General features: G+C 39.6%; 1 protein-coding gene across 2 annotated transcripts in view; it reads right to left on the reverse strand.

Moving 5' to 3' along the window:
• Positions 1–25,486, reverse strand: part of ZNF827 (zinc finger protein 827) — a 105,922-nt gene that overhangs the window by 14,137 nt on the left and 66,299 nt on the right. For both annotated transcript variants that reach the window (XM_027652766.1, XM_027652765.1), the window contains exons 6-9: positions 24,057–24,305; positions 23,277–23,334; positions 18,727–18,830; positions 131–268 (exon numbers count right to left, since the gene is read on the reverse strand). In XM_027652766.1, coding sequence (XP_027508567.1) covers positions 131–268; positions 18,727–18,830; positions 23,277–23,334; positions 24,057–24,305 — 549 coding nt within the window. The remainder of the gene's footprint in view (positions 1–130; positions 269–18,726; positions 18,831–23,276; positions 23,335–24,056; positions 24,306–25,486) is intronic.

Below are 25,486 nucleotides of genomic sequence, written 5' to 3' on the forward strand. Positions count from 1 at the left end.
GCTCTAAGTGTGAGGAGCCAGGGATGGCTCACACACTCTTGTGCTTCCCTTCTTTCCCTTCCCCTTACACAAACAGTGATGAACACACAGAATTCCTCAGTGCTGGAACAACCAAAAAGCGTTGGCTCACCTGTGTGCAGTGAGAGGTGCCGGGACAGAGTCTGCTGTCGACCAAACACTTTTCCACACACGTCGCAGGGAAAGAGCTGGTCGTTAAATTTCCAAGACGGCAATCCATTTCCCACCTCCAGCCCCAGCTTTTCCGTTTCTATGCCAAAAAACACATAAAGTTCTGCCTTAAGAACGCTGAAGACTTGCAGCTTTCGTTCAGTAGAGCCCTGTAGGTGTCACGTAAAATGCAACTCTTTGGCTGCATGCTGTGTGATCTGGCACATGAGTTCACGTAAAAAGGAAACTCCCAGTGATGGAAAGGAAATGAATCTTTCATACAGCACCTTTCATACATACTCTAAAGCAGAATGCTTAGCCAAAGTGCTCTGGACACAGGCATAGTCAAAGAGAGATTACGTAAAGAGAGAAAGTCAAGAGTGAGCAAGGTTAAACTCTAATTATTAAACTCTAATTATTAAACTGTAATTATGCTTTTGTGGAAAGACCACTCCTTTGTCTTTTCCAATCACCCACCTTTGCCTGGTGCATGAAGAAGGCCTGGTCTGAGACCGTGGTCTATTTTACACTGGATTATTAGTCATGGCTGAAGGAAGATTTCCAGACCGTTTCTTTTCTACTGACGCAGCAATTTTTGCTACATAGAATTATAGAATCATTTAAGTTGGAAAAGAGCTCCAAGATCATTGAGTCCAACCATTAGCCTAACACTGCCAGGTCCTTAAGTGTCACATCGACACATACATGAGCAGTCTGTCACTGAAGACCAGAAGACTGCCCAGAAAAACATTAAAAAAAGAAGACAGCACATCAATGTGTGGCTGGCATCCTAGGCAGGCTCTACCCAGCACCTGCTGTCCTCAGACATCAAAATCCCCAGCAGCTTAGAGGGCCATCCACTGAAAAACTGCAACTCAGAGCAAGCCATTATCTTTAAAGAAGTGATTTTAATTTTTCAGGAACAGAGAGAGTCTGCAATACAAAAAAAAAAAAAAAAGAAACTCCACAGAGCATAAAGCATAGATATGAAGGCACTCTGTAAGGAAGTAGAGAGAAAAGGACTGAGAATGAGGAAAAGGAAAAAAGGTACACAGTGCTTCAAGAAGTTGAAAGCATGGCCAGTTTCCATTTGGACAGAAGGGAGCAGAGAGCAGATAGAGACTGGGGAAAGCAGTGGAACTACTTAAATCAGTCAGAGAAACAGTATTAGCAAGTCTTGAGCAAAAAAATACTCTGTGCAAGGGTCCTGTTGCCTGAGGAGAAGGGACTGCTGTTGTAGGAGGTGCACAAAATCACAAGGGTACTCTGCAGCTTTCCAAACACAGCAGCCAGTGGCGAGGGGGCTTGGTGTAAAACCTACTTCTGGTAAAAGACCTTCCAGTTCCACTGGAATGAAAGATGCCACATGCAGAGCACCTTCCTCCAAACTGACACTGCCTGTGGGATCGCTGCCCAGAACCATCTCCATCAGTGCAAGTGGACAGGCCATGATGGAGGAAAACCACTTGGCTGGGATTCTCATTTAAACTGGGTGGGGGAAAGGAGCTGGGGTCAGGAGTCCAAAAACATCTTATTGAGCATAATTTACTTGTTGTGGAGGCTGGCACAAACCAGCAAAATCTTCATCCAATGAAACACTGAGGGATAAACATCTCCCTTGTATCAGCAAACCCTCATTTACAGTCTCCCACCACTGCAAATGTGACTGCCATGACTGAAAGAGCCTCTCCTTCACAGAGAGCTGTCCAGATGACTCCACTGTGGTTTAGGCAAAGAGCTGTCAAATACTGTATTTAATTTAAGCAATAATAAAAACAATGCCTCATTTGGGGCAGAGTCCACATAGCAATCTCAGCAAATTTCAGGATGGTCATACTTGCCAGCCCCTTTTCTGCTGCTGTTACATTCTCCTGTGACCCTGAAATATGTACAATATTCACACCAGAGGAATTGTGAGGCACCTCTGAGTGCTACCAACCAACAACATATTTTTCTAAAAAGAATTTCTAGCTAGAAAACAAGCTCTGCCTATTCAAAATAGTGATTTTGTGAAATTAAAAAGAAAGACACCCCCCATCCCCTGAGGGCTTTAAGTGACCCATAACCTCCAAGAACTTCAATAAAGAATGATTCTTTTTGTTACTATCCTTGAGTTCCAAACAATGGAAAAATCTCTGTTCTAATGCTACAGATATTTTAGTGGAGATTTTTGAGTACATAATCAAAACAGTGCTTCAAAAGAGGAAAATAGTAATAATTATAAGAGAAGGTCATAAGGGTGCAGGTTGCTTCAATATGGTCACAACAAAAATGAATTAATTGGGAGACATACCAAACAAGCAAGCTCAATTAAGTAAATAAGTCTCTTAACAATTCATTTCAGCATAAGTCATCAGCCCTCTTTTGTATTTTATGAAAAAGAAATAAAATATCCTCTGTGATGGATTGTTCTGGGAAGCTCATGGGAAGCTGGAAAAATAGCAGCTTTCTGATTACCTTGAGCTGGTGAAAGCTTGTCCCTTGCAAAGCTGCTGCATATTTTTCACTGATGAAAAGAGGATACTGTAGGTGTTTTGAAAGTTCTTCTGTTTACTTTAAAGATTTATTCCTGGAGTCCTTAACTACAGTGCTTCTTTCTTCTCTTTTGACCAACTATTGTCCCTGTAGCAAAGTGCCTTTTCTGTTCAGCAAGCTTCTTAGCTTGTTCATGGCAAAGCAGAGTTGGTGTCTGTTGCAACAGGAGCCTCAGCACTCTGTGAGACTTCTCAGCTCCAAGAAAAACCACCTACTTCCACCCATCTTACCCTCTGGGCAGCTTTGTCTGCAGCCTGGAAACTGGAGCTCTGTGTCCAATACAGTGATCTAGAAATCTTCCCAGAACATGCCCAGCAACTGACCTCGCCAGTGACCTGCAACATCAAGGGAGCCAACCTCCATATTCAGTCCTTGGGCTCTATCTCTAATTAACACCGGGGAATGGCGTTTTCTGCGAAGTGAGGACAGGTCCAGTGACTCTGAGACCATAACACTGGTTTGTGCACAGTGTTCCAAAGGTTTGTGCATCCCAAAGCCTTCTACCAAGACAGTCAGTATTGTCATCCTTTAAGAATACCTTACACTGGCCAGGAAGAAGACAGACTGGGACCAACTAAAGTTAAATAATAAATCATCACTGTGAGAGATGTCTCAGAAACCCATCTTTCACCATGACATCCCTATCCTAAAATAAAGTGGAAAACAAAAAAACCCCAGCCAAACAAAAAAGGACTTGATTTCTGCTTTAAATGAACACTCCACAGCAAATTTCAAAACTTCTCTGTTAGAAAAGCACACATGACAAGATAATATTGAACTTATTAAGTAATAGACTGCATTTCTATATGGGTTTTGGAGTTTAAAACAAAATATGCTTAGTAAAATGAAAGGCCTCCAAGTTCTCCAGTACATCACTAAAAAGAAACAGAAAGACAGAAAAGAAACTCAGTATATTACAGGCTAGTGTAATATAGGATTATTTTGATATAATTTTGCATAGAATTGTTAAGAGGTAAGAATTTTACATACAATTTAATTAAATATAGTGAAATAGATCTTTATGGATACCTTTCCTGCCCTTCTGCATCACCTGGTGTCATTTCCCTACTAACCCTAAGTCAGCTTCCTAACGAGTAGCTGTGTAAGGCTGATTGTTCAAGAAGGGGTTAGGAACTGCCAGGACTGTCACCACCTGTGTTTTCCCTGAGGTGGACATAAGTTGCAGAAATATTGTTCTGTCCATCCTCTTGGCCCTCCAAATAGATTAATTTCTGGCAAACAAAGCACAGCAGCTTGAAAGAGTTACTATTTCCCCCTTTCCTGGGGGGCATAACTGCACACACACACACATACACACATACACGTATTTTCAATTTTCACATTCAGTGATTCTTTTTTTCCTCTTCTCCTCAAACTGGTAATATAAATATGAAGAGTGTATAACCACCCCTTCTGACAAGTCTTTACCCTGTCTTTTGTCCAGATATGCTTGGAGAAGGATACCATATCTGGTTGAAGCTGTAACTGAAGAAGAGGACAAAGTGTGACCTGAATACATAAGTAACTGTCTGGAGTCACCAATGCAGCCTTGTGACTGCTAGTGGCTGTCAGGCACAAAAAGTTCCCAGGGACTGACTTTGGACTCTGATATGTGGTACTTTGTTTACTTATTTTCTTTTACTTAGCTTATGTATTTTTCAATTACTGCTTCACAGTGTTTGATCCTACATTATGTTTTAATCTGCTTTTCAATGCCACGCCTAACTTTCTAGCCTTATACTAACAATGGAAAGAATGGAACCACTATTTAAGTGAAAAAGACAAAGTTAAGAAAACAAACAAAAAGTATGCTCAAGTGTCATTCAAAGAAGATAAATTCATATTTATAACCTTTGCTGGTTTACTGTCTGCTCCCACACCCTATAATTCATTTAAACAGCTGCTTCTCTGTTTCATCTTCACACCTCCCATAGACCTTGGAAGCAACAAAATCCACAAGGGTGGTCCCTTATGGTCAGATGGAATTCTACAGATATAAACTGATTGTCCTTTGCAATAAGTATTCTTTAAAGAGATGGAAGTGAGAGGTGCTGGTAAGTCTTAACAAGGAAGGTTGAAATTCATTTTCTCTCCATTCTTCTGGAAGTGTATGTCATAGTTGTATTTTGGGTTATTAAACAGCTTGACACCACATAGATGGTCAAGAAGATATCAGGTAAGTAATTTTGAAAATTAAATGAACAGAAATCCTGTGAAAATAGAGAGCAGTGTTAGAATATTTTCAATCAATCCTGCTTGCAAGCCAAATGCGATGAAGAAAACAAGTCAGATGTCCAGAAGCTCTGGTGACAGAACCCAGTGTGAGGCTGAAAGTTAAGAGGGAGAGATGGCAAAGGTGCACTAGGAAAAGGCAGATGACAGATGATACAAAAAAAGAGGAGAGGAGGTGTGTGGTACCTCCCTCCTCATCCTCCAGAGGACAAAACTTGATGCGAAGGGTACAAGGTGCAGAAGGAAGCTCTCATGGAAGAACGTACCTAAAAAAATTTACCAAGCCAGAATATTAATAAACTGACCAAGAAACAGTGTTGAACAAAGTAACCATGTTTCTATGAGCTCATGGCAAGAGAATGAACACTAATATGCAGATGCAAAGCATCTCACTTTGCTTTGAAAGACTTGGGACATTGAACAGTCATCAGTTAACTTTTGGTTACTACCAGCCTGACATGAATTGCTGCTCGCCTGTCCTCTGTGATCTTTCAAGTACCCCATGTTTACCCAAGAAGTAAAGAGGACTGTATGCAGCTCTAAAGGAATGTCACAAAAGCTTGATCCATTTGTAAGGTTATTTCTACTTTGTTACATCTAAAAGACAAAAAGTTCAAAAAATTATTTATTCAGAAACAAGGTATTAAGGTCAGACAACCACACAAACATTGCTTTAAAAACATTTATTTGCTCAAAGAAATTTTCTTTCCTCCTTCTGTCTGCATTTATCTATGTTATTATACTGTCTTCCTACTTTCTGCAGTATTCCCATCATCAAAGATGCATTTTATTGCTTTGGAGCCGTCCCTTTACATGCTCATCTATCACCTCTGGCAAGCACACTGTATCTAAAAATTGAGAACTTCTTTTATGAAATATGTAATTAAGGCTCTGTTGCAAGCTTGTTTGCAGAGAGCCCGTGAAAGATTCCCAAGCTCAAAAATATATTGACTATACAAAATTGCAGTGCTTCAAATACTATGTATCTTACTCCCTTTTCAAGTTACTTCCACAAAGGTTTTATTTGTAGGACCAGAATTCTTATTTCTAGTAAGTCAGTTAAAATAAACAGTGGAATCCTTCCAGATACTGTGGTTCCCTAGGAAGATATGTCTCGCAACTTATCTAAGACATCAGTGATCCTGACTGGTCCTGCAGTCTTCATTTGTCACCACCTGCATCACAGTATCCTGTCTGGTCTTAGTTTAGGATATATCTTTCACTGGGAGCAGACTCATCCACTATTAACTGAGATAAGCAATTGCTTTCTTGCCACAAAATTTTTCTATATTCCCCACAAATCAGTACATAATCAGTCTGAATGACAGAACAACTCCACAGAGGAAGCAGAGAAAATCTCCTTTCCAAATAAAAAACTTTACCACTTAATGCTCTTATTTTTATCTCAAAGGCTTTGCAAATATTTAACATTACTACAGAGCATGGTAAAAAGCAGTAATATTATGATAATTTAAAAATCCTTGATATGGAAGAAAATAGAACCTAAGTGATTTTATGTATCAGTAGCATTTAAGCTGCTCCTTCTAAAAACAGCAGCCATGCAAGTTGGAAATATTTAAATAAAAGAGCTTGCACTGCTCACAAAAAGAAACAATAATATTGTGCACAAAAGTATTCCAATTGCAGAACCATAGACAACAACACTTGAAAAGGTCACCAAGAAGTGATAAAGATGTCGGGGTTTGGAAAAAGAATAAAAACAGGTAAAAGATGGACGTTAAAGTCGACTTCATAGAGAAACATGGGAGAACAGTGAAGCCCACTGCACTGCTAGGACTGGGCCCACTGCTCAAAAATGGACAGTCAGAAGCAGAGTGATGGAAGTCAGGGCAAAGACAAGGTCAGGACACACTGACTTCAAAAGCCACTCCCCACCTTCCACCTTTGTGGCAAAACTCACACCTATTTTAACTTCCCTGTTACAACAGTCAACCTCTGGGCAAACCATGCAGCTTGTGATAACCTTCATCTGCATTACAAAGCTCTGAAATTTGCTTTTGTCGCCTGTATTAAGCTCAAAACTTAAGAAACAACCAAGAAGAGAGAAAATCCCCAGCTCAAAACTTAAATGAGTATGTAAATTCTGTGCAAGGTGGCTGGAATTGCAGATTTTTAAGGAACCCTAAAGTTGCAATAATATTGCAGTCATTTATTGGAAAATATTTTTACAACATTACAACATGTACACTAAGACATCAAGTTGAGAGAAAAACATGATAATATGTTCTCTGTTATTTTTGCATAATATACTTTATTTCATTTCCTTCTGAAAGTATTTTCATGACAACAGTAAGATGTGCCATAATGGACTTAGGTAAGTGCTCTCTAATTCACTCCCAAGCAGGTGGCCCTCACATTTATCTCAAGCATTTAACTGCTTGTAACACTTTTTTTTTGGGTGCTACAAGACTGAGTTCATATGAACTTATGAAAGGATAATTTGCTCCTATTGTTATTTTTAAACCAAAATTAATTCATTTCCATAAGGCCAATAGGTTTCTACCCTTTTAATTTCTTTCCTACAATTCTGCTTAGGACACACTTCCAAGAAACCCTTTTAAAAATCACTCAGTTAGGACCATTATGGGGCATTTAAAAATTTTCCTTGTTTTCTTTCCAGCCTTCTGCATCTTTTTTACTGATGCAAAAGCTTCTGTACTGGAGGAAGCTGGTGACCAGAAACCTCAGAGGGGGGAATAGAAAACAAAGCTCCAAACGCAGACAGAGTCCCTCTTCCTGAGCCGACTGTACTCACATGAAAGAATTAACACAAGATGAACAAGTCACTACAAACATTTGGCCAGATCCACCTTTACCGTTTCAGCAAGCTGCTTATGGTTGCTGCTGTGAAAGAAAACATTCTTACTGCTTTTATTGCAGATTCCCTGAGTGATAAGCAGTGAATCTGCCATTGCCTTGGAGCCCTTAACTCATTCTTTTTAGATATTCACATCTCTCCTTGCTCTCTCTCCTATCACCAGCACATCCATCTACCTGCAAAACATCCTTTTCTTTCTTTCTTTCTTTCTTTCTGCAAAATTCTCCTATCTGCTTGGGTTGCATTTTCAGGGCACCAGTGAGCACCATGACTGCCCCAAACTCAACTAAAACACCCAGCAACAACTTAGGGCAAATTTTTACTCTGATTGAAATCATACTGTAGAAGAAAAAAACCCCAAACTTGTCCTCAGCTTTGCTTAGATTATTTTTAAACAAAAGTCATTATATCCATCTATCCATCTGTCCAAATAGCTAATGAATTCTGTATCTAATTTACTCTTAGGCAGAAAAATGTTATAGAAGACAAACTTGTACAAGGGAAGATAGGTGAGGTCTGGAGAGTCCCAGAGTAACTCTAAAAAGAAATGTCAGGAGTGATGTGTTCCGATTTCTTTTACAGAGCGAGAAAAGTAATCTTAAAACCTGCCTTTCTATTTCATGTTGATCTTGCATTTGGAAAAGTTTCATATTCAGGAAACAGTCTGATTCAATGCTGATGTTCAAGTTTACAATAGATTCTGATACTAAGGAAGACAAAAGAGGTTATGAAACTAGAGATGGGTTTGAATAAGATGCAGAGTCTAAAACACACCCTGCTGAGTATCTATAAACCAAATACCTCATCTATCAAGTCTCTCTGAAGAGGTTATTTAATCACCATTATACCTTTGCTACTGAATTGATATCACAGAATTAGAGCTGGAAGGGACCTCAGGAGGCCAAGTTGTCTCTCCCTCTCCTGGAGACACACCAGCCATACACCAGACTTACCCATCAGTCCCGACAGGTGCTTGTCTAATATTATTTTAAAAACTCTCCCATGACAGGGGCTCCACAGCCTCCTGTGACATTTGTGCCAGTGGAAAACCATTGCTAGAAAATTTTACTTGGTGTTTAACTTCAGTCTCCTCTGCTGTCATTTAAGTCTGTTATTCCTTATTCTGCTCACATTAACACAGGCAAGGTTTATTATTTTCCTCTCAAAGCTGTCATTTTACATATCTGAATGCCATTATCATGTCTCCCCTCTTTTCTTCTCCAGACTAAATAAATTGGCAAAACTCTTGAACCTCTGTGCACAGCTTATGTTTTCTAAACCTCTGACCGCTGCTGTCCTCCACATTGTTCTTGGATTACAGAGCCCAAAATTGAACTCAGGGCTCCAGCTGCAGAGCAGAATTACCAGGTCTGCCTTACATTCCCAACATGTCAGCCGAATGTTTGCCCTTTCTGCAATGCCTACAATGTCAGCTTTACACACAGTGTCTGACCAAGACTAATCCACATCCCTCCCTTAAGCTGCACTGCCAGGGCATTCATCCCTCCCCTTTCTTTGTGGCACTCCCCATTCCCCCAGGCACAGGAGTTTGTCCTCACTGCATTGGCTGCTATTTTTCAGGCTGTTTCTTCAATTCCTCAAGGTAAGACTGAACTCTTGTTCTGTCCTCTGAAGTGCTTATGGCACCTCTGTGCATGGTGTCACCCAGACATTTAATAAACAGGACTTCTCTTCCATCACCCACAACATCAATAAAAGGAATGATGAATACAGATTCTTTCAGAGCTACATGTGGTCCCTAGGGTTTGACAGCTACACTTAACCACATAGTTACAGTTGGGCCTACCCTTGGTTTCCCTGTTTACTATGGGCATATTGTGGGAGGCAGCCCCCAAAGCCTCATTCAACTCAAGAGGTCATTAGCTATTGTTAAGACTTCTTTCTGTACAAATCTCCAAGCTGGTTACAGTTGTCCTTCCTGAAGCCAATGTGTTATTTTGCTGTTTTCCCTTCTTCCTTTCCTAAAACCCACTTCGTGGTCATTCTTGTCCCAAATTATCTTCTGTCACCTGCATTAAAACACAGGTCCCAAGAACTTGCTGGACAACCCTGAGTTGTCCCAAATTCACTTCCCAGAAGAAATACATGGTAGACAAAAATCCCACATTTCTCAATGAGTACTTTGGATGAGTGTAGCTGCTCAGGAAACCCTTCTCAAATTTGACCTCCACTTGTGTTATATATTTATGAATATTTATAGCAACAATTATTTTACTTTTTAAAATGTCACTTGCTATTGAGTAACTATTAGAGATTCAGAAAACTTATCAGAAAATGATAAGAGATGCCAAAATCTGCTGTTTGAAAGGGTAAAAAAATTCAAATGCTAAGTTTTATTTTTCACATGGGATGAAACTGTTAACTTTGGTCATTTTGGTTTGGATTTCATGCTGGTGATATTTCTCAACAGCTTTTGGTTTGCTGGGTTTAATGAAGGGGGTCTAGTTTGGGTTTATTCTAAATGAAACCAGAAGGTATTTGTTTTGAGTGACATTACTTTTTTTTCCCGTCCTTTACCAGAAGTTGATTGTGCTTTAGGAGGAAAAAACACAAAAGGGAAATGAAATAAAAAATTAGTATTTTTGTCTGTATGAGAAGACTGCACAGTATTAGAGGGAAAATAAAATTTATCCTGCATAGAGGCAGCCCATAATAACACAAGAAACACAAGTTTTCAGATAGATGTCAAGTGCCTTTCGAGGCAGCCATTAGACATGGACCTGAATGTGTGTCTTTCTATTTGTACTAATTAACACCTTTCATCTTGAAGGTCCTGTAAACTATTGGCAAAATAATTAGTGCAGCAAACTCCATATGCCCACAGCAATTCATGCAAAGCCCTGCTATTTAGCCTGTGCTTCATCAAGAGAGAGACTGGCCAACTGACCAGGAGTTTCACAGGTTCCTCAGAAGGATCTGATCACATTCCCCTCAGTTGCAGTGGGAACGGCCAATAAATACTGAGTGTTGAAAAAAAACCTAAGGCATGAACAACTATGCACATGTTGCACATTTCAGTTCTATTTTAGCCAGAGAACACACCGTGCACGCTGGAGCAAGAGACCGTTTGATGCTTTGAAGTGGTTTGTTCTGTGTAATAATATTTTCCGTTCTGAGAGGGACTTCGCTAGTTATGAAAACTGTGTGGCCGCTCAGGACATAGTCTCTATTACTGTGCCACAGATCTGCAACACACATGCACGACATGCAAACCTGCTTGGCAGCAGACCCAGAAAAAGCTGCAAAGGAAATGTAATGCTGTTAATCAGTTGCAGCCAATGTGTGGTTATGATCCCATGAAATGAAGCGGGAATTTGGAACCCTCTGCTCGATGGCTGTGGTGCCGAGTGGTTGTCAAGGCAGCTGGGTGCACAGCGAGGGAAGGCTGCACCCAGGCAGACAGTCATGGGAATCTGAAGACAGGATGCGACAGATAAAAAACATGCTAGAGCCAGAACTGCTATCACGCAGTTTAGCACTGAATTATGTTGAACAAATTCTGCAAAATCTGTCTTGCTTTGGAGAACTGTGCCAAGCACAGCCCACTTCTAGAGCAGTCCAACTATCTTACCTTCCTAGAATCGCTTTCCACAACTCGCCAGCTATCTGCCTCTTACTATCAGACTGCAGAGAGCCACCACGATGGCTCACAGTCTTCTAGAGAGCACAGAGTGTACACCAGTCAATGTGTACCCACAGGACATTCTCTTTGTGTGAAGAATTAAAGTAAAATGCACGTTGGAGATGAGGAACTAAAATCAGTTACTCAAATCAATCTGCCACTCTGTCACAAAAACTTTCCTTCCATCAGCTTCAGCTGTCACACAGGTTGTATTTGTCAGAGGGACATCTCTCCAATACTCTTTTTTCATGCATCTGCATGGATTTTTACACAAATACATACACATGCACACCCGTGCATACACGTACACAAAAAGAAGAGTATCTGGTTGAATCTTAAGCCAAGACAAGTACCAGAAGAAGAATAAAATTAAAAGGTCGCTTTTGAGGACTGAGAGAACCTACCATTGTGCTCTCTGGGCAGTGACAACTGTGTGGCATCTACCTCCAGTGCTGCTTCCACCGAGCACGTTTCACAGAAATACCAGGATAGAAAGGAATAGCAGGACCAAGTGCCTGATGGAGCATGCCTTGGGAGTGAATTAAGTGCCACTCTCACTTTTCCACCCTGCCAGGAAGCCAATAGGGGTCAGGCACACTCATCATCAGGAAATCTAATGTCTTGAGTGGGCAGAGCTCATAACTCAGACCAAAACTGAAAGCAAATAAAATGATCATAAGCACTAATAATGGGATAAAGCAAGAGGGGAAAAAAAAAAAAAATCACTATGTAAGCCAATTCACATGCATGTGCACTCCCCCTTTGCAACTACACTGGCAATAAAAATTGCTGTTCCATCACAGGGACAGAAACAACTGCCAAGAACTGGAAATATTCTTTTAGACTTTCAAAGAAGTCTGAAGTCTGGCAAATATGATTAAAGGAATGGAGAATCTGTCATACAAGGATAGCCTGAGAGAGCTAGGGCTGTTCGGCCTGGAAAAAAGGTGACTTGGTGGTATCTTTCCAACCTGTATGAATACCTAATGTGGGGGGACTAAGAAGGTAAAGTCAGGCTCTTCTTAGTGATGACAGTGGAGAGGAGGCAGGGACATAAATTAAAACACAGAAAATTCCATTTAAACATAAGAAAACACTTTTTTTTTACGGTGAGCGAGGTCAAACACAGGTTGCCCACAGATTGCCCAGAGTCTCCATTCCTGGAGATATTCAAAACCTGACTGGACATAGCCTTGAGCAATAAGCTAACTCTGCTGTGAGGAAGTGGTGGAACTAGACTTCATACCTCAACCATTCTGTGATTCTCTCAAAAATAATATTCTGCAGGTTCTGCTGTCCTGAACGAATTAGAAATCAATTGCTTGTAATCATACTCTTAAACCCTAGCTTTCCTTTACAAATTCTAGCATTTAGGACTGCGAAGAAAGCCTTCCTACAGTAAACAGAGGATTACTCACAATGTGAGGTTAGAAGCTTTTTTGGCAGATGTAAGCAAATAACTATAAGAAGGTGTGAATCATTCTAATTAACTCCATGGGTGCATAGCTGGGAAGCTACACAAGGGCAATTTAAATGCCAACATTTCATCTGATCACTTTAGCAGAAATCCTCAAGGTTTGTGTGATTCACAGTCCCCTAAGACCTAAGGACATTCTCCAGGGTGACAGAAGTGGCAACAGTCCCCTACGCAGAAATTGAACCCTCAAGCTGTCCCTTCATTTCTGCAGTGTGGTTACAGTGGTCTCAGGGACATTGTAAGGTTAAGTTAAAAGGAGAAAGTCTGGCAGCAGGCTAAAAGAGACCAAGAAAGGTAACTATCACCAGCAACATGGGAAGAAATGGCAACCGTGGCTGGATTCACTCTAATCTTATACTCAATAAAGTCATATTGACTTTAAAGCATCTTTAAAAAGGAATTAGGCAGGAAGACACATGCAAACTCATACTAAATAGTGTGGTATCTGCACAACATCACCAGCTCGATTATTTATCACATTCAAGTGATAAATGATTCAAACTCTAAACCATCAGGAGGTATTTTCCAACTACACTAACAGAAGAAAGTAAAGAAGATTAAGTGCAGTCACAGACACATCAGTCTCACACAAATGCTGACACTTCACATGGCCAAAAGGTACAGCCTTGCCTTTGCTCTGCTCACACCCCAACATTCCCACAAACTCTCAGGAAAAACACCCAGGAGATTAGCTCACTGCTTCCCCTGATCTGGCTGACAATGTGGCCACACAGATGTTAGTACTGCTGTGCTGGAGAACGTGCAAAGAAGAGGCCCTGGGAGCAGGCAGGTGTTCACCTCTAAGTGGAAAGGACGGTGTGAGTAAGAACAGGAACAGGAGAAAGGTGGGCTGAATAGCGTGTAGTTCCAAACATACTGGAAACTTTGTTACACATATTACCTCGGTTCAGTACGCATAAAGATGGCAAAATGTCACTAATCCAATGAAAGAACAGCTGACAGTACCAAAATCCCCAAATTTCTGTGCTATGTTTCCAGATTTCTACTGAACTAAGTATCGTGCTACTGATTCCGGACATTTCTGAATAAGAAGAATGGCCTATCTGTCATCTTACAGGTCAGTAAAGAGTGTGGACACACATGACAGAGGAGGCTCTGATGCATTTCAGAAAGGTACTAGAGTACAGAAGATTTACTGGTTTTGTTTTATTGAAACAAACACCACCAATAAATTTAGCTGTGGCAAAATTTAATAAACGAGGGTTATTTATGGACTACAACTCCCCAAATCCTATACCCTCCGGTTCCAAAAGTTTATTTTAGCCATGTGAAATTCATTTACAACCATCAAAATTACAGCTTTGCAAGTAGTAGTAAATTTACAAAAAAAGATGTTGTTTTTTTGGGGTTATTTTGTTTTAAATTTAATCCACTACAGATGGGATTGTTTCAATATTTAGCGCTGTCAGTATACATGAAGGAGTATACCAGGTCTTTGGTGAAAAGGAGAGCAAAATAATGAAATATTATGTGACACACAGATATATATGGAGAAAAAAATACTCCCAAAAACCCATGGCTAGAGTTTTCACCAATATTAATGAACCAGACAGAAATGGAATAGGGAATATCACTCATCTGGATTTCATGAAGGCAAGTTTGATTTGCAGAAGTCAATGAGATAGTGGAAAACTATTAAAACACATTAAAGATTGGCTAAGGGTCAGGAATATCAGCATAAGATCAGGTTTTTAATTTATCTAGTGATCTGAACTGAACTGTACAGTCTGACATAAAACCAAACTCTATTCTGTCAAAAGAAGAATCTTATAAAACAGAAGATAAAAGTGTCCTTTTAAAGTGACTGTTTGAAATGAAAATATTAATTTCTTCTCCCTCACTTTTGCTAGGGTAGAAAAGGCCATTTTGCTATTCTTACAGGGGACAGCTGAAATTATTGAATTGTTTTGGATATGGCTTTGTATTAGATATTACTTTGATACTATGGTAATTTTTGAGCAAAGTGAGTTTGATTAATGTGGACATCAAAACTATTTTATTTCCATTTTTGAGTAAAAGTGAGCTTATTTGGACAGTAATACTAATACAGAAATGTGTTATTAACATACAAAATACCTGAAAAAGTAAGGGGAGCAAATCCCCAGATCCATAGACTATAGGAAACAACTTTCTTCCCTTCTCAGAGTATTAGGAATTCACTACAGATTATCAGGGAGATACAATGACTTCTATGGGTCTGATGAGTCCCTTTCTGACAGCTGTTGGAGATTTCACTGTTACTTCCTTGGGTACCAGACCTAACAGCTTACCCATGAAAATTGACTTTCCTGTCTGTGATACTGCTGCTGATCAGGAATACTTCACCTTTACTTCAGGCCAAATCCATCAATATATCATTAGTTATTTAGTGGGGGTTTTTTGGTTGGTTTTTGGTGGTTTTTTTGGTTTGTTTTTTTTTTCCCTCTCCACTAAATGCTCTGATCACTGCATTACTTTCACACATCTTTTAATAATCTTTCCTAATTATTTTGTACTCCTTGGGGATCTTATATACTTAATGCCCTACAAAGAGTGCTTTTCCACTTAAATACACAACGTTGCAATTTTCTTATAAAATGGCTATGAAGGGAAGTGGTTTGCACAGAGGAGGCCACTAAGCTTAAATCTCAAGGACTGAACTTTGTACCCACTGTACTCAAAAATACTCTTTAATAGCTTTAACACAAAAAACCCGAACCAGAATTGCATTAATGAAAGCAATATCAATATGCAGAGATTTCACAGTATTAAAGAAATAATCTTGAGAGTTAGAGTAACAAGTGAAACAATTCAGATTACAAGGTCATATGCCTAGAATATAGGAACAGGAATTTCTGTTGCATGCTGAAATCATCAACTGAAATTATAAAGGAAAGAAAAAACATGTTACTATTTGATTAGCAAGAGAGTCATCAGTATGTTCTAGTTACAAAGGAGAGGCATTTCTAATATACATATAGAAGATTGCATGTCACTGAAAAAGTCACTGGTAAAACCTCCTATTAAAGAGCATATATAGTTCTGCCTAATCGTATTTGCAGAAATTAGTTTCTCTAAACAGAGGCAGAAAAAGGCTAGGAAATGGAAACCCTATCATACTAAAAGAGACTTAAAGACACTGGCTGGCTCACTTTTTCCAAGATGAAGACAGGATTAGAGGAATGCAAGATGGCACATGAGATGGTGAACATCACAAGGGAGAATTATCAAAGTTGAAGGACAGCACTGGTGAAATAACAAAAGCAGAACTTGTTGTGAATAAATTTAGGCTGAAAAGAGAATGGTCCCAGCTCTTCAAAGAATGAGCTGCTGAAACAGCATCCTCATACAAAATAATAAGGGCGATGGGGTTTAAGATGGAGCTTGGTAATGAATAAGATTGCATAATGCTACCTATTACAGAAAAGAATGGAATCTGATACATGAAATATCTTACTGCCCTATGTTCCTGTCACTTTTCCCAATTCCTCTGCAGCTAGGGTGCCAAAAAGTCTGCAGACAGAAAGCTGGCAGGAGTCTGGGGATACAACCGCCCATAGTGGTGCCTTGCTTGAAAAGAAGCACCGTGTACATGGGGTTCCACCAAGGCCACCCAGACCAAGTGGCAGCACAGCCTTCCCCATGCCACTGTGCCAGCCAAGGCTGGCTGCAGAGAGCCAGCACAGAGCAGCAGCTCAGGGCCCAGACTTGTGCACCAGACTCTGCTGGATGTGGTGACAGGAGCACGGAGTCGGAGTCGCACTGTTTGACATGGGCACTGCTTAATGAACACTCTTGGCCATTAGCAGTTAATCTGCTTGGATTTTAGTTGATGGCTTGAAGGTGACACTGAATTTGGCATTCCTGTCATTTTCTTGTGCTGTTCTTTTCTGCTTCTTACTGTCCTGTTTCAGGGACAAAGTAACTCAACCCAACTGAAAGCACTTTTCCATGGGAGACCACATGCACATTTTCACAGCGTTTTCTGTGAGACCTTTTACAGTTCTTTGTTACTTTTCCTTTATGCTGCTCTTTTAAGGGATAAAGTTTCTTCTGCGTTATTTCTTCTTGCAAGGCTGACACTAAGTAGGAAATTTACCTGAGTGTATTCTGCTGTTCTTTTACATGAATATCATACTTATAACCGATTAAAAATTTAAATCACATTCTTGGTGCTACTGTGAAGGTGCACTTCAAGTCCAAGAATTTCTTATGAAGCTGAGAAAAAACCAACATATTTGGAATGATAGAGTTGTTCCAAAAATAAAAACGCAGAAAAAAACACTGGCATTTTATAAAATTTTCAATATACATGCTCCTATTATATATCAAGAATCTTATCACCACAATGTGTTATAATACACAGACCTATCAAGGTAATACTTATATTCCATAGAACAGATTGTGGAGCAACATAAGCATACAAAACCCCAGTTCCTCAGAAGCCATTTTAACACTCCAGGATGATCTAACCAACTAGATATTTTACATCTTTTAAGCAGAAGATCAAACATGTCACCAAAACCCATCCACAGTTCTAGTGGCCTCACTTAAAACGAAGTATTAGAATTAAAATTGCATTCATCTTGGTATGATGTAAGACTATTGCTGCTAGAGGCCACGTCCTCTGAGGTATCGAGCACTGCGTGAGGAGTCTATGAGTTCTCATCTTTCATCTGGGCATATGGGCATATGAATATTCCATGCTATGCCAAGGTCAAAAGCCAGGATTGAAGTGCTAACCTGGTTTATATTTTAATACTTAAAAGCACCACACCTGATCTGGTTCTCCTCACCTAGAGTTAAAAAATCCACTACTTCCTCACAGAACTGTGTCTGCAGCTAGCCTGAAGACCCTTGTCCTTATGCTACAATTTTTTTTCTTCTTGCTATGCATATTTACCCTTAGACAGCATCTAGCTCTTACCCTCATCTGCCACTTCACAAGCTGTCAAATGACTATTCAAGCATTAAAAAAAATGAAGGGTCTGTTAAGTCGTAAATTAAATGACAGTCTATAGCTGAAAATTAGCAGTAACGTGCCCAAAACTTTATTGATTGCTAAGAAAAGGTGAATAACCCCCCCTATGGCTGACTGTGTAATTACTGACCTTTAGAACCCGAGAGCTATTAATTTAAGAAGAGATAGCAGTGAACTAGCAAACGAGTTATTTTGCAACAGGACAGTAAAGGCACGTATCAAGTTTTTGCATGTGTTCAGTGCGACCTTGAATAGTACTGTTACATGCCTATATTTTCCATTTTAATGCAGAATAAATCCCAAGCTACATCTGGACATAAAATGACTGTCAACTAGTTCAGAAGATCCATGGGAACGTACCCACAGATAATGTACTGAGGCTTTTCAGTACATTTGAAGAACTCCACATCCTTCCAGAAAGGTTCTAAATTACTGCTAAAGGCAGGAAAATTGTATTGCCAAGCTCAGTCACCCTGGTACATGTACTGCAAACATTTCATCTGTACTCAGAGATGCAAATGGCCAGGAACAGGAGAAGAGCAGACAGGAATTCGACATCAGTACAGTTCCTTTACATTGGGGATACACACACACAACCCCCTTCCCCCAACCTCTGTTGGTACTGTTGAGTTTAATCATAGAAATAGTAGCCTAAAGACTATTAGTGCAAATGCTTCAGCAATATTTAACTTTTTTCTTTTTCTTCTTAATAATAAGCACTTATGGAGAGAGAGTTGCCTTTTGACAAGTGAACTACATTTTAAGAGCATTGATCAGGTGGTGGAGTTTACAGTAAGAAAATTTTAAAAAGATACATTAACTGGAATTAATGAAAGAAAAAGGTGTCTGACCTGATGCAGACGTCCTTCCATGAAGAGTAGTTTCATTAGGCAGGAGATCTTTTGAGTTGGAAGTGAATGGTGATTGTCTAAATGTGTCTTCAGAAAAGAAAGGGCTATAGGAAAAAACAAGATGCCTTTTTTTAAAGAAAACAGCAGTTAACAGAAGAAGTAAATATGACTTTTGACCCCAGCATCTTAATGTTATAACAAATACCACCTTATTAAAAGCCCTGTCTCATTTACAGAATTCATGATGAAAAATAGAAAGATCATGAGGCAAGTCGTGGAGAAGCAGAATGCTTTAGTAAAACTGCACCTCAGTGTGAAAACTGAAGTCCTCACAAAAGTCTTTTAGCTACATTTCAACATCTTAGATTTGCTATATATAACAATTCAATATGATCATTAAAATTAACACTTCAAAAATTTATATTGTCATATCTGGAGAGGGCAATCAGAAAAGGTAAAAAATATTTAATAATCTGAGGCATACAGCAGTTATCTTTAAAACAAAAAACTTTTTAAATTTGAGGTTACGATGCTTAACAGCTCTATTCTGACATGGCATTCCGTGAACGAAATTAACTCCATGAGTTTAATTTTTACAGCAGGAAACAATTCATATAACCTAAATGAATGACTACTTCCCAAAGAGTGTTAACTACAAAAATTATCAGCTACTTGATTCCAAAAAGCATATCTTGCTTTGATTTTATTTAATAGTCAGGAAAAAGTTAAATTCAATAATGAAATGGCATTTCTGTTGAAGTATTTGTTTTCTACTCAATTAAAGATTGTAACAGAAATAAGAATTTCTTGTCTACAGTACAGACAGACATAGGGAAGAGGTATATCAAAAAATAAAAATGGAAAATGACAGTATTTCTTGGAAAACTGTTTTCTAAGGCAGTGTATTCCATCTGCATGCAAACTACCAATTTCTTCTAAGCAAAGTGAGAATTACATTAAATCTGATCTCTCTCAGATAGAGAATCCTTAACAGGCTGGTGTACAGTAGTGTGTTCTAAAGGTTCAAGGCAGGAGGCCAGATCATTTCTGCAGCCTGTTCTTATTCAGTAATGAAATCCAAGAACTCTTTCAGGATAAAGAACATACTACGAGGTCTTACGAACCACTGCACAATGGGTAGCCCAGACTCAGAAAGTTCTTGCCAGCAGCACCAACCAAGTTGACTCTACCAGTCCAGATACCCAAGGTGTCTGTCTAAATAATGGCACTTGCCTGTGTTGTGTCCCTCATGCAGTTTTTCTGCAGAGGGGGAACAACAGTGTTCTCCACCAAGTTACTTGTATTCTCAGTCAGATCTCATCTGCCTTTGGGAAACTTGATGATTAATTAACTTGATCATGAAATACTGCTGGTAATCACATTGTTTAATTTCTCATTAAGTCTTTTTGGACAGTAACTGCGAACAGTCAACATTAGGTTGTGCTGAAGGGTAAGGCATGAAGTTGCCCCAGACCTGAACAGTTCAGTGTATGCTGATAGCTGAACAATGCGTAATACTCAAGAAAACAAGTGAACAGGATAAAACAAAACGGCTCCAACCCATATGTGCAAAATTTAACTTCTTCCAAGACTCACACTCCCACTCAGGGGTGACATAATACGAAACAGACTGACACTGTATAAAAATATGGCACGATTTATTGCAACATTCCTCTCACTGGTTTAATAACGATTTGAAAGAAAAACATCAATAAAAAATGGTTTATTACTATTGTAACTCTTCAAAATCTTGTAATCCACTCAGGTTTCCTTGTTGGCCGTCCTGCTTGTGCCTGAGATTCAGTCACTGGGACACTGCTCATTGCTGGTTCTAAGCAAAATGGATGATGCAGGGCTTATCTATTTCAGGTTAGGCCACATATCATGAGCAGGTTGCTGTAGAAGGTTGCATGGTGGCATATCCCAAGGATTTCCCTCTCCGCCATCGGCCTCTGGTGAATTACAGAACCATCCTTGGATACCTCTTTTCTGCCTTCCTCTAGAATGGCAGCTGAGTCTCTTCAATGTTGGCCCTACTATTATTTCTATTTCAGCAGATATGTCCTCCAATTCCCAGTGCAAAGTATGGAGGGAGGAGCTCCTGCTTCATAGTAAGAAATAACATAAATTGTTCTCAATCACTGTGCAAAGTCCTTTCTGATGAAGATTAAGTTTTAGGATTTTTTTTTTTCCTCTGGTTGCACTTTTCCAGTTTCATGGCTACACAGTTCTCTAGATGAAAGAAACTTAATCTTGGCATCTTACGCTGGCGTACTCACTTCCAGATCACTTTTGCTTCTCCACTTTGTCTTCTTATCACAGATGGCAGGCTCTACCATCTCACTCAGCCATTGAACTGTGAGGAATCCTTGCCAGTTTCGGCTGCTTAAGCAAAGTCATATGGAAGTATGTGCTCGCAAAGTCCAGGACTACTCACAGGAGGAACAGCAACAGATAGGTGACAGTTAGAAATGTTAATAAGGAATAAGACAGCAAAAAGTGCCTGTGTACCCCATCTTGCTGGGTTTTGCTGATTTAAGACTCACCAGTGACACAAGCTTAATCTTTCTGCTCCCCAGTTACTTACAAGTGGACAACACTGACCTCACCTTGGCTCTCTGCAGCTGTCAGCAAATTTCACACAGCAATTGTGATTCAAATGCCTTTCTGTCATTACTCCAGATGTGGGATGGTGAGCCAAACTGCAACACCACATGTTTTCTTAATGCAGTCCAAGTGCCTCTATCCTTCACTGGCTGCTCCATCACGTTCTATTTTTGAGAAGGCGTCATACCCTCACCAGTAAAGACTTCCAGCTGTTTGGGTTTGGGTGGGGTTTTTTTGGCAAGGTCTTTCAAGTCAATCTGTTTGAACTAGCAGGAGTTAGTAGACTGACTCACTTCCCCTTTAGAAGCTCACCTCATTCATGTCTTCTTCTGTTGATAAATAGGCGAGATATGAAAAGCACTCAGAAAAACTGAAGCAGGCAGTCAGCATTTTGTGCCCTGATAGGTAGCAGCCATTATAAGGACATCTCAGTAAAACTCAGCACAAGTTTGACAACAGCCAGCTGTGCTACCCTCTTAAAAGCTGGCAGCCAAGAAGCAGAAGTTATCCTTGAGTTGTCCTCAACCTTACCAATTTGAATTATCTTTGACAGATCCAAAAGTAGTTCTGGATTCTCACACCAGTCCTGCTGGTAACATCATGAGACACTGAAATCTATTTTCAACTATTTGTCAGCCCTTCCCTGCAATGCACACTGGATGGTTAATGAGCAGTTGGACAATATGTGCATTTATCTCCATTTGTATCTCAAGCTTATGTTTTTTAAGTAGTCACAGAAATGCTACGCAGGCTGCATATCCCACAAATTCCCAAACTAGCAAATATGGGAAGCATTCACTGTGACCAGAAGCTAAATGCTCAATTTCATTATCTTTCAACTTGTAACATAAAAAAATCCCTGATGTACATTTACTGAGTTGGTCAGTTTATTAAAACAAATTATTTATTTATGGTAGCTACTATGAATGAATGCGATAGGCCTAGAAATTTAGGGACAATATATTTTAGAGATCTTTTCTTTGCAACTGAAACGCTTTTCAATTCTGTCTGGACATGGTTTTTTAAAGTTAGCAGGAACTGAACACTCTGGGAACTTCCGCAGAAGGGGCTGCAGAGGCACTGAAAATCCGACTCTATCTTTGAAGGAATTCTTCGTCACTTCAGTGTGTTCAGTCTCCAACCCATCCAAAATAATTAGGGAACTTTCAGGTAGGAAATAAATGTATCCTTACCAATTCCTGCCTGCTCCTCATCATGGGCACCTAAGCCTCTAACAATTCCAGCTACCACTTATTGCATAAGAGCTTTGAATACTCCCACAGAGACACCTCACCTTGCAGCTCACATACATGTAAACAACTCATGGGCTTGTTCCCAGCCACAGCACTGTTAAGTGCATATTTCTTTAACAGCACATGCTGTTAAACATTGGATCATGTTTTTAATTCCTGGATAATTTAAATTGTGTTAATGTGACTGCAATCTTTAACAAATGTTTTGATAGTACGGTCTTGCTTTTAAAAATTCATCCCTAGAATGTACTGAGATGACAGAAATACTAAACTGAAATCTTTCTAAAGAAATCAAGTTTGACAGTAGACAATCAAAACCACCTCTTCTCACATTGGTCCATGTCTTAAAATCCAGTTATCAGCTTGGTCTGCACTCAAGCACTGCATATACCAGGCAATTTCTTTTCAGTTTCAGTTTTTGTTGAAAAAAATAGAATAAATAATTCTTAAAATGATGTGTGAATACTTGATCAGAGGAGAACAGTCTTTTTGGCCCAAAGGGCTTTAACTCTAAGCAATCAGCTCCATAGTTGTAATTTTTCAGATATAGGCTACATTACTCATGAAAATATCTTACATTTTTAGTATCAGGTCACATTTGCAGGAGACAGACACATTTGAGTTCACGAGGCAAAACAAAGCAATGCTATCTACAGAACAGTTTTGCAAATAACAATGGACTGTACTTACCTGGCTGTAGTTCTGATGGTGTTGTCTTTATTGTGGTTGTGCTCTTTGCTCACCTTTTCTGCAGAGGAACATACATGGTTTTTTTCTGTGATTAGCATGTAACATATATTCCCCTATCAGATTTTACTCATCTGAACTATTTTAATGCTTTCAGATAACAGCATAACCCAGAGTAGTTTAGGGTAAATGGTTCAAGCATGATTAGAGAACAGGTATGACCTTATTTAAACTAACGCCCAACACATTTTTTCAGCTTCATATATCGGTGTTAGTGCTTCATGCAAAGTGTGCAATACAAGTGATCATTAAACAGAGTGCTGATACCACTGCCTTTGTGTGATAGCTGAGTTTCACCTTCTCTGCCAAGAGAATTGGACAGTGCAGCCCCAGGAGCAATGCCTGCTGCAGCCACTAGCCATTTAGGCCAGTAACTGCCTATACTTGGAGTATAGGTTTCCCTGTACTCCAAGGCCTGGATCAAACTAGTCATCACAAATTACTTAATTAGCTTTCAAAAATACAGGAGTTGAACTCTGGCTTTTCCAACTCAGTTCAAATGCTGTGAACCTGAGCTGACTGGCAGAGGGTTTTAAAGCATATGCTGACTATGGGGGACACTTGGCAAGGCTTCTGTGTTTCAAATGGGAGGGCAGAAGGGCTCTAATTCCCATTACTTTTCAGCCTTAGTGACCTCACACTTTCATAGCACCGTAATGGTTAATACAGAAGTCTCGTTTCATTCTTTAAATTCAGCTAACTGATTAGTTCCATTGCTTTTACCTGATAACTGGAAGAGCAGCTCAGATGCCATCTTCACTGATATATCTTGGCTGAATAGATTTCTTTCTGGGAGCACACGGCCTTCTGGTGCCTTCTGTATCCGTTCACTAATGTCTCTCCCTAATAAAGTGCTGTAGCCAACATTTTGGCTGGGTTGGCTGGGGGATGCTGAAGCCTGCGAGTCATGAATGTCGACTTCCATTGGTTCTTCCTTTATCTTTACCATCTGGGTTTCCTTGAAACTCTCAGCTGCAAATATGTATTTAAAGAAAAAAAAACAACAAACAACCACCACAATTATTTAATTAGCCTACAATTCTTCAGAGCACTCGAAGCAGGAATCACAATTACAAAGTTATAATTTGTATACCATATCGCTGCAAATGGTAAGAGAAGCAAGCAGCTGACTGCCTCGGTATTCTTCTGGCACTTATAAATAGAAGCAATCTCTTGAAAATAATTTTTCAAACTAGAGAGCAGAAAACAGTTGCATATTTGTAAACATGAGAGTTGTATCACTTTCTATGAATACTGTGTGATCACACAGCAGTTCGTGAAGCTTCATTTCTATTTAATAAATGAAGTTGCAACTACACACCAGCTCTCCTAAGGTGGGCACTGAAGACCTCTTCCAAACTCTAAATTACTCTTTATCAGCAGAAGTACCAGCACAGATAGTCAGAAGTATTGGTATGGCGACAGGATTGGAGGAGGAAACTTAATCTGCTGCTTTTTCTCTCTCTTTCTCTTTTATGGAAAATTCCAGACAACTATGTGAAGACCCTATTTGTTATACCTGCATATGCTTTCAAGATAAGAGGTGTATTCTGGGGCTCAGGTTCTTCTAAAGTCTGATAGATATTCCCTCATACATTACAAGATCCATTAACCTTAATGACCAGTTTTCCTAAGTCCATATTCTCCCCTCCTTGCTTTCCTCTCCAGTGTCTCAAGTCTAGCAAACAAAACCATACTCTAGAAGCCAATTTCCAGTTCACTTTCTACACTTGAGATTCCTTGGGTGTTGCTCAATGCTCTGGTTTAGCTGCAAAGAAAGTGATAATTTTTTCTTCAGAGTAAAAGCTCTGAAACCTCAAAATCAAGGCTCCAAGGTAATTTGTCCACCACACCCCAAATACCTATATGGTTCTTTTGATTCAGACTTTCTGTTGTGAAAAGGGACAATGAAAACCCACAGAATTTATTCTCAGTTTAGTTTCAGAGAAAGATGATTATTTTTTTTCTAATGATTTTCATTCAGAGCACTCCTAAAAGAACACTTGGTACCATACCAGAACTGTCCAAGTATGTGTTGCCTCTGCTGGCTGGATGCTAACCAGAAACTCCAGAAACAGGCAGCCTAAGAAAGGCAATATGCCTGGAGAATCAATAAAATAAATAAATGCATGAACACAATTAAATACGAGGAG

Source organism: Corapipo altera, unplaced genomic scaffold (assembly GCF_003945725.1).
Source record: "Corapipo altera isolate COAL_440 unplaced genomic scaffold, ASM394572v1 69, whole genome shotgun sequence".
NCBI lineage: Eukaryota > Metazoa > Chordata > Aves > Passeriformes > Pipridae > Corapipo > Corapipo altera.